This window comes from Daucus carota, chromosome 9 (genome assembly GCF_001625215.2).
Source record: "Daucus carota subsp. sativus chromosome 9, DH1 v3.0, whole genome shotgun sequence".
NCBI classification, from domain to species: domain Eukaryota; kingdom Viridiplantae; phylum Streptophyta; class Magnoliopsida; order Apiales; family Apiaceae; genus Daucus; species Daucus carota.
Window position 1 is genome coordinate 34,160,040 of NC_030389.2, and position 10,889 is coordinate 34,170,928.

Here is a 10,889-nt window from a genome sequence, read left to right on the forward strand (position 1 = left end):
AATAAATGGAACCTGAACCTCTAGATAGTGGAGTGATGCTACAGCCTCTCTTAACCTAGATCTAATTATACAGTAGTAAATAGTTGGAACCTGAGAACCATTAGATAGTTGTCTGATGCTCCAGTAGGACGTGGTAAAAGTTTGCATAATCAAATATGCAAATAGTATGAAGCTAACGAACCTTTTGATGGTTGCTTGATATACTAAAAAATTTTCGGAAAATATTTTCCGAAAACGAGCTGTTTTATGGTAGACAAGGGTTTTGATAAAAAATGCAAAGATTTTGATTCCTTTGACTCTCACATCAGCACAGGCACAGCAGATTGGTTCGAGTGGAGATTAGGAAAAAAGAAAAGAATTGAACTAAAAATAATGTTTGGAGATATCTATTTTTCCGAAGAGACAGATATTAGATATCTCAATATAGTGGTATCTTAATATCATCCGTTTTTCTAATATCTCAACATAGGAATATAATAATATAACAATATAACACACTACCATGTAAACTAAATATATTGTCAAAAATCCAAAACGGCTCTAACCCATTTTATTTACCTGAATTCAATCCAGATTTTAAGTCAATTTCAACTTTAAACTAAATAATATAAGACTGAAAATGAATTCAATTAATAGGGTTCAAACCGAAATTTCACTTGATTAGGATTATACATGAACAAATTTATTTTTAGACGACTTTCTAATAAATGATTAACAAGCTGTTGTTAACATTACTTTTCATTTGTGAAACTTGAATTGGTTCCAGAAATATTAAACTCAACTTTGTTCGTACAAAATTGACGTCAATTTTTTATTTTTCTTTTGATGGAATATTTGCAGCGCTGGTGGCAAGTGCAAGTAGAAAATATGAAAGGAACGTAGGCGGTTATAAACGAAATATGCAGAGACGCGGCAAGTTGCTTTAAAGTCATGTGCACACATTAAGCACCAAAATTTATGAAATTGGAGGGTTTTTATTGGCTTACCTTCTTTAATAATGGTGGACCCCCTGCAGTTACAACAACCACACCAATCAAAACCCTCCATTTTTATTAATGTTAGTGCTTAGCATGTGCCCATGGGCACATGCTAGCCAAACCGTAAAGTTTAAACTCACGTGCATTGTACTTGCTTACATCATCTCTCGGAGCACGTCATCCTCGTTTACATCCATTTCAAATAATCCCTTCCGCTCCCTCTCATTTGTAGGATGGGTCTCGACACATATTTTGATAGTGTGATTTTTTTTATGCATCTTAATATGCTGGAAGACACTTGTAAATATAAATTTTCAATTTTTATTGTTTAAAATTATGGATTTTATATTTTTATACAAAATATTATTTATAAGTATATGACAAAAAGAAGCGAAGGAATGAGTTTTTATCGACCGAATTAAGATGTGTGCAAAAAGAAGCGACAGAATGAGTATATGGCAATATATGGCAAAATATATTTTCATGGTTTCTGATTTATTTAAATTTTTTGATTAATATTTAAAATATATCTTAATAATTTATCGAGTATATTCAATTAAAAACTTTAAATTTATCAAAAAATATGTAATAAATCTTAAATCGACTTTTTACAACACGAATTTACATATCCCAAATTGAAAGTAAAAAATCCAAAACAATCTTATAATTCACAAATACTTGGGTACTCAATTATAGAGTAAAATAAATTAGAAAGAATATCACTCAAGAACTGGAAAATATAAATTTCTCGACACGAAACCTTATTAATCGATCTAAAAAAAGCATAATAAAATATAGTTTAGATTTTAAAATTTTAAAGTTGGGTCTATATACACATTAAAAATATATATACACAAGATACAAATCAAATATGTTAACCTCACAACCATATCACCCAACACAATCATGAACACAAAATATTCTGTACCCACTAAAATCACCAAACTACCCTTCAAAAATACATGTTTTATTTACCCCATAAGGGCGAAAATGGTAATTTCCTATCACCCTGCACAAACAAGCGCCAACAAAACTGATTCTCCCCCTTCACTCCCTCCATAATTACACACACACAAACGCACTCTGTATCTACACACACATACACACATTCTGCTCTAATGGCGCCAAATGTGATGGAGCCATGTAGGACTAGGAAGAGGAAGAGGGTCTGGTGGGTTAGGGAATCCGGGTCGGGTTTAAATGGCCCGTTTAGGGAGAATGTGAGGCTGTTTTTGCAGGAGTTTGGGGAGGTTGAGAAGGGTGGTGGAGCAAGTGGAATGGATGTTTGGTGTGTTTATGTTGGTGGTGGTGAGAGGAGTGAAGTTGGTTTGAAGCTTTTTGTTGTGGAGGAGTGTGTGGAGAGCTCCTTGTTGCCTTTCTGTAATCACTGTAAATTCATTGGTGAGTTGGCTATGGTGATGTGATTGTGTTGTTTGGGGTTTTTGAGGTGTTTTGTGAGATGGGGTTTTGATGATCGTGTGTTTTGGTGCATTTTAAGTGATGTTTGTATGTAAACTGTGTGTGTGATTGTGGTTGGAATTTGAATTTTGGTGGGGTTTTTGAGGTTGTGGAGGAGTTTAGTGAGTTGGAGTTTTTTTTTTTTTTGAATTGTTGGTGTGATCATGTGGTTGAATGCATTTTTCGAGTGATTTTTGTGTGTAAATGTATTGCTGTGTGTGTTTGAATTTTGAATTTGAGTGGGTTTTTGATGTTTTTAAGTGGTTTAATGAGATGGGTTTTTGATGTTGTGGTTCTGATGGGGTTTTGAAATTGGGATGATCATGTGTTTATAACGATTTGGAGTGATTAAGTGTGTTTGATTTTGATGTTATTAAGTGGTCTACTGGGATGGTTTTGTTTCGAATTGTTAATATGATCATGTTTTTATGCATTTTAAGTGATATCTCTATGCAAATGAATTTATCTGAGTCTGGCTTTTTGAATTTCAAATTTGTGTGGATTTTTTTATCTTGTCAGGTGGTTTACTGAGATGGGCTTTTGAATTTATTGATCATTCGATATGATTCTTTGTTTTTATGCATGCAAAGTGAGATATATTCCTGTGATTTTGAGTTTCTGTGGCTTTTTGATGTAGCAAGTGCTGCATTCAGATGGGTTTTTTCATTTCTCTGCATTTATCTAATCTAATTATCTGGTTTCGCAAGATTTTTTTTGAAGATATGCTCATCTTATATGCATGCAAAGTGATGTAAATGTTTGTCTGTGTTTGATTTTTGGTGTCAGGTAATTACTGACATTTTTATATTGATTTTTGAAGGATGGGGGCATCATTTTGTGTCGAAGAGGAGGTATCATATCATTGTTCCATCCGATGATAATTTAAATAAGCCATTGAACGGGGATTTTCTTCAAAATCGGAACCATTTGTTACATGGTTTGATCCACTGCAATGGATATGGTCACCTTCTAGCTATCAACTTGTTGGATGATGATGATTCGAGTTCACTTCATGGGAATGATATTATGGAGCTTTGGGACCGTTTATGCACAACTCTTCAAATTAGGTATGTTTGATGTTCGATTAGCATGTGATCTGCATAGATGCACATTGTAATGGAAATGTTTGATTTGGTTTGATTCAGTGAACTTATCTCATATTTTTAACAGTTTTGATGTTTTATGTGGGATTGCAGGAAGGTGTCTTTGCATGATTATTCAAGGAAGAAAGCATTGGAACTTCGATTGCTTCATGGGGTTTCGTATGGAACTACTTGGTTCGGGAAATGGGGATACAAATTTGGTCATGGAAGTTTTGGAGTCACTGAAGAAAAGTATGACAGAGCACTTCAGTTCTTTAGTACATTAAGATTGGACAAGATTATCAGCGATTTCAAGAACACTGTCCGAGGCAGAAAGATTGAACAGATTGTGAGGAGTTATAGGGAAGTGAATGAAGTTCCTCTGGTTACAATCAGTGATCTGTTGCAGTTTGTACTTAGTTTCGTGTCTAAAACCTCGATTGAGAGGAAAGTTGCTTTGCCTTCACCAAGAAGAGTCTATCAAAGTGATGGTAAAAAGATTGACAAGCCTCTCATCTTGTCGACTTTTGTTTCTCTTGCAAACATTGATTGCAGATGGCCTGCTAAGAGAGTAGAATATACTGTTCACGTAATTGTGAATCTCTTGAATCAGAACAGGGCAATTGCTGGTGGCAAGAGTTCTATGACTAGGCAAGAACTCCGAGCAGGGGCACGAGGATATGTTGGCGACACTGGACTTATTGATTTTGTGCTGAAATCTATAAGTTGTATTTCTGTGGATAATCAAATTGTTTCACGCTCTATAAATTCTCTAACCAAACTGTATGAGTTTGAAATCCATGACAATGTTGAGGAACAAGAAGATTCAGCTAATGAACCAAGTACGTTTGCTTCTTCACTTGCTAGACTCGACTCAAGATGGCCTAAGCAGAGACTAGAGCATGCTGCAGATGTGATCGTGAACATTCTTAAAGTTAACAAAGCAATGCTGATAGGCAGTGGCGCAATGTCAAGACAAGAGTTACGTGATGAGGCTACGCAGGACATCGCTGACACTGGCCTAATTGATTTTGTGCTAAAATCAATAAACAATTATTCCATGATAGGAAATGAGATAATCTCTCGTGTCAAGAATCCATCAACAAGATTGATTGAATTTGCCATCCGCGATGAGAATGCTACTGTGGTTGCTCATCAGCCAGGACTCAATGTGTATGCAGATGTTCTATTCTTGTACAGAAATGTGCTGCTAGGCTACCCCGAGTGGGACCCCGTGAGTATCGCGACTCGGGTAATCTTGGACAGCAAGCAATTTGTGAAGGAATGGTTGCATGATCAAGAGGAGATCAGTGATCAGTTTATGACCCTAACGTGTCGTGTACTTCCGCGTTTCGATGAGCTGGAAACCGAGCTGACTAGGCCTTTATGTCCTGGTGAGGTAGTTATGGTCCCCTCAGGAATGACAGTTGGGGAGCTAAAGCTTGAGGCACAATGTGCACTGAGGGACACATACTGCTTGATGAAAGATTTTGTTGTGACACAAATAGGTGGTTTGAAAGGAATAGAAGAGGGCTTAATGGTAAGTTATGCATTGGATCATGGTGCAGAGGTTTGGGTCAGAGGCATTGGGCTGGACTTGGAGACAGGCCTGAGATATCAAGGTGGGCCAGATGATGGAAAAGTGGATTGTGTTTGTGGGACCAGGTCTGATGATGGGGAGAGAATGGTGGCTTGTGATGGGTGCCATGTGTGGCAACATACAAGATGCAGAGGCATTGATGATGATGAGAGTTCACCTGCACTTTTTCTGTGTTACAAGTGTGTGGTGCATGGGTAATTTGAAAGATGGATTTTACCACTTATTTATTAGTTTATTTAATTTATTAATTTATAGAGGATTTCAAGGCCAAGTTTGTAGAGGCAAAGGAAGATATGAGTGAAATTGCTGATCTATGAATATGATCAACAAGTTGATATTATTGGAGTGACATGAGTGACAATGACTTGCTTTGTGTTGCTTTGCAAGAGTACAATGATATGGAACTGGGATCTTTACTCTTGCATCTCTGATTACGAACTCGGAATCACGGCATTGCTCGGCCATCGCCCATTAAAGAAATAACAAGTAGTAATTCGTTCATCAGAATCCAAGTAAAACGAATATGAACGGGTTTCTTTGTTCTCGATATGGCTGATCATCCTCTTGAACCAGTTACTATTTACTATAATTCAAGTTCTGATATATAAATATTTGAATCGATGTGTAATTATGTATGCAATAAGCGGAAACTAGATTTTGAAGTCGTCCGAGAGAACTTAAAATTATGACTTATGACTTAATATATGATTATGTGATAAATGGGAATTTAAAATGTCTATTCGAATAATTTTGACTTGTTAATGACTCATGAATTATTAAAAAGATAAAAATAAGAATAAAAATGATTTATGAGTAATTTATGATTTATGGATAACTTTTATCAAATTTTAAAAAAAACTAAAATCACTGAAAAAATATGTCAAACTAACTTCTAACTTAAAATAAGTTTCTACCTTTTTTAGATTTTAATTCAGATTCTGACTTACAGTTTTAAATTCTCAATTTAAAATCCAGACAAATAGGCTCCTATAAAAATTGAAATAAAAATTAATTAAATTAATTAAATAAGCAAACGCATTTACAATCACAAAAGTTTATACTATTTTTATTATTATAAAATTTAAACTCGACTCGATTTAGATCCGGTTTGGCTGAGTTTATGACTACGATTTGACATGACTTACAACTTAACGTGATTTATGTAATAAGGTGGGAGTTTAAAAGTATGTTTGAATAATTTTGATTTACTAATGACTTAAAGGTTATTAAAAATATAACATAAAAATAAAATTGATTTATGAGTAATTTATGACTTAGGGGTAATTTTGATAAAAAAAAATTAAAAAAAATTAAGTCACTGAAAAAGTACCTTAAATTAACTTCTGACTTATTTCAGACTTTAAGCCAACTTATTACACAAACATACATTTTTCAGCTTAAAGTTGAATATAACTTTGAGTTCCGTCTTACCGAGCCAAACATGCTCTTAATTATGACATGATCAGGAGATAAACTACCTTCCCCGAAGATACATCGCAATACAAGAAGTAGGGGAGCACATGTACAACACATGTAAAAGTAAGCAGATGCAAATATGTATGAGCATCTGGATGTTATCTTTGAATTACTTTAGGCGGCTTTTGTGTCTGCCACCTTGATAATACACTCAAAAACTTTATAAAAAAGCCACAATATTGAAATTATATTGGCTTAATGCATGGGATGAGAGGGTCCCCAGCAAAACCAACTACTGCATAACAGACAAATCAAGACTCCATCACGTACTCAATCTGACAAAGATTGCGACAAACTTCTTGTTACACCACATTCTCATTCATAAACAAATCAGACTAAAGGCTGTATTTTCATACTCCCTCCGATCGCTTTAGTTTGTTTACTTTTATGTTTACACGAATTTTGAAACTTTCATAAAATATAATTTCATAATATTTTTTTTCAAATTTTTTTATAAATAAAATGCATATATCAAATTTCTTTTTCAGAATTTTTTTTAAAAAAATATATTATGAAACTATACTTTAAATAAATATTCAAAAACATGTCAAAAAATAATATAAGAGAAATAATGGGACGGAGGGAATACATGTATAGAGATTAAAAAACTAGTTTTTCGACCCAACACTGAAAACAATTACTCCCGGGTGTACTGTTTATAGGTCGTTTTACCATTTACATCTACTTTTAGGTGAGTTATTCATATATCAAATTTGTAAAACATTATGCTCCCATGGTTCCAGCTATTGATTAGTTACATTTTAAAAATGGAATGAAATTATTATTAATATTATTAAGATGAAGCGAAACCTTGTTGATCGAATATAAAAAAAATTAGGAGGTTAAATATAATTATACGCTAAAATATTTTTTATTTATATTTTTTTATACAAAACATGTATTAATGACTTTTAGCTAATAATTTATAAGTTTGGAGATGCTCTGAAGCCCATCTAAAAAACAACCACTTTATTTATGAATTAAAATAATATATAACCATCTTATTGCAAATTTGAAATTCTAATCACTAAAATATATGAAAAATATAATAAAATTCGGCGACAAATTTATACCTACCATTACCAGATTTTATAGGAACAGGCGAATAAAAATCAAACTCAAACTCAAACTCAAGTCCCGTGATTTAAACAGTTTTATGGCAGTACAGTTGTTTTAATCTTTAATGTGAACATTTGTCAAAAAAAAAAAATCTTTGATGTGAACAAGAATCAAACAATATCACAGAAACAAGAATTCTGCAGCCAATACCAATACCCAAATGCTATACAATCACACTGGGGTGGGGAGCACACTTCAACTAACCCAACTTAATCCCAAAAAATGTGGCCTACTTTGAGAATGAATTGACTTCATTAAACATTTCATTTGTATATACTACTATAGTTGTATAGCAAAAACTTACAAATTTTACTTTTGACCTTTTCTTTACCTTTTCTTTTATTGTAATATACCTCAATGTAGCCAAATATAGAAGATCACAATCCTAGGAAAATGACCCTTTTAGGCACTAAGAGAGGGGAGCTCTTCTGGGAACACCTTTCCTTTTGTGCACTAGTTTCTTAGGCTTTGATGCTGAGCTTAACCAGCTGCATTGTATTACCTCAGATGACTGATCTGTTGGGGAAAGAGACGATTCATTGTCGTCTCTATACTCGCTCTGATCATAGTTGTCTTTCCAAGAAACAGCGTCGAATTCATCAAGGGGTATGGAAATCATATCATGTTCCTCGCCTTCAGACATTCTGTTCAAAATATTTACCTGAAATTTGATCATATTAGTAGACAATAGGTTCATAACCTACAATTGAAGGAGATCGAGTTCTTTTTTATAAAGATATCCGCAATTAATTAAATGGTATGAAAAAAATACACATTGTTTCATACTTTGCAGGCAATAGAGCAGAACTGATTAGGGAAGTCATGAATGTGCCTTCCACATCCTTGACATTGAGCACCATTCCTTAATTTTGCTGCTTTCACATCTTTCAATTGAGGGCGCGGATTCAAGTGTATAGCCATTTCACCGTTGATTTTATACGTCTGCAGACATATGTTCTTGCCAGTTAATTTCAGAAGAACAAAAACAAAGGAACAGTTCACTCCAAATGCAAAAGACTTTAAAGCAACTGATCCAGTAGTATGCATAACATATTTTATCTGAAATTCATAAGGCTTACAAAGCAACTCCAAATTCATCAACAGATGTACCATGCCATCCGAAAATTTACTAACTAATCAAATTAGTTACTAGAACAATAAATTTGGTGGGCAGCAGGTACCATCACCGCAAAATTCATAACATATTTTTAGAAAAACAAGAAATGTGGGTACCATACTGAAATGGTTAAATTTTGAGACTAGTTCGTATCCTAATTGAATTATACTAATATCAAATTTGAATTATATCAAGAAAACGACTAACATTGACCACACTAGTACGATGATATTCAACTCGTTTTCACCCCTACATATACCAATCAATCAATAGCAAGAATTAGGTAAACCGTCAAGTATGAACATACTAATTCAAAGTTGAATTACGAGAACTAACTTGGATCTTGGAACAATCAAAAAATTTCTGAATTTCTTGGAGACGAACAACATCATGATAAACATATCTGCAGATTTGGAGACGTCGATGAAAGCTGCTGCAGTGAGAGCTAGTACAGACACAGTGCTTGCAGAAACACATATTGCAATCAATACAAAACAAATTCTTCTCATTCTTCCTGAGATCCTTATGATCATCACAAATTGTAAAGAATTTTACGCGTAATAAGCTTCTCAACCACTCCACTTTCCTCTTCTGCAAACGTTTTGTACATCCAACCTACATAAATTTCAAGTTTCAGTACAAATTTAGTAATCATGAGCACAACAAATATATAAATTACTTGCTTAATCCAGAATTACTCATAATTTGGCTCATCGTCATAGTAAACATATAAATTCCCGGATGCTATACATATATATAAACCAAACCAAACATATTCAGTATATTCTATCACTTTTGATCCAAATTACTCATAATTTGGCTCATCATCGTAGTAAACATATAAATTTTCGGATCCTACACAGATATAAACCAAACCAAACATACTCGGTATATTCCATCACTTAATTGATCCAAATTACTCATAATTTGGCTCTTGATCATAATAAACATATAAATTTCCTGATAAATATAATTAAAACCAAACTTAGACCAAACAAACTCAGTATATCCCGTTACGAACGAGAAAAGACGGAAACTAACCATGTTGGAGAATTGGGATGGAGGTGAAACTGATGGAGAGGAGAGGCTGAGGAATGGAGAAAGAAGATATTATATAGGAGATTTCATGGGAAGGGTGGTAGAATTTGTAGTGGCAAGTGAAAAGGAAAGGACAGTGTAGATAAAAATGGTGCAACAAGTAACAAAATCTTTTGATAATATAGTCAACATTTTATTCCACCACACTACATAACTTTACAGACATGTAGGTGGGGCCTACGTTTAATTAGCGGCAAAAGCCATCCTTAAGATACGGACACAAATTAATTCTTTTAATTAATCAATAATTAACTCGATAAGCAGCTCTTGAACGACGCAACAGTTTTGCTTTCCTTTCACATTGAATTTGTATGATAAAATAATTATAGCTAGTATAAAAACAATTGCAATTTATTTTCTTACGTTAGGAAAATCTAACTTTTAGGATGAAATACACACAATCTGATCTACAAACATACTACTTCCCTTTAATTTTCTTGATTTTTTATAAAATCAGGACAAGTAAATATATATGATCGAGAATGTATATACTGATAACTTAACGCGAAACTTTTAACAAAAATAATCATAATTACAAACGAGATGTAGGGACTGATACTAACATTTATTTGTGATGATAATTTTTTTTTTTTTTTGACAGAAGTGATGATAATAAATTTTAAGACAATGATTTATGCTCAGAACATTTTGTTAAATACTCCCTCCATCTCATTTTAAGTGTCCTGTTTTAACTTTCAACGGTCAAATTGACCAATTTTTGACCAAACATAAAGAAAAATTCAATATTATTTTAAAAAACTAAAAATTACATTTTATAGTATATTGTATGTACTTTATAATGACATAACTTTTTTACTTTTAAAAATTATATAATATGTATAACTTTCGGTCAAAATTTGGTCAATTTGACCATTCAAAAGTCAAACAGGACACTTGAAATGGGATGGAGGGAGTATTGAATATCTTTTATCGATCTAGCAAGATTTAACTGGATATCAAAG

At 33.3% G+C, this 10,889-nt stretch overlaps 2 protein-coding genes across 2 annotated transcripts; one reads left to right on the forward strand and one right to left on the reverse strand.

Annotated features, from left to right (window-relative positions):
* The first annotated feature begins 2,095 nt into the window (after positions 1-2,095).
* LOC108201485 (PHD finger protein At2g01810) lies at positions 2,096-5,471 on the forward strand. The gene is made up of 3 exons (XM_064085395.1): positions 2,096-2,378; positions 3,256-3,502; positions 3,632-5,471. Exons 1-3 carry the CDS (start codon positions 2,096-2,098, stop codon positions 5,313-5,315), a joined length of 2,214 nt encoding a protein of 737 aa, XP_063941465.1. The 3' UTR covers positions 5,316-5,471.
* Positions 5,472-7,832: 2,361 nt separating this feature from the next.
* LOC108202686 (protein RGF1 INDUCIBLE TRANSCRIPTION FACTOR 1) lies at positions 7,833-10,020 on the reverse strand. Its single transcript, XM_017371203.2, has 4 exons — positions 9,871-10,020; positions 9,166-9,444; positions 8,499-8,654; positions 7,833-8,373 (listed from the first exon to the last, which is right to left on the reverse strand). The coding sequence occupies exons 1-4, from the start codon at positions 9,871-9,873 to the stop codon at positions 8,122-8,124; spliced, it is 690 nt and encodes a 229-aa protein (XP_017226692.1). The 5' UTR covers positions 9,874-10,020; the 3' UTR covers positions 7,833-8,121.
* Positions 10,021-10,889: the final 869 nt, after the last annotated feature.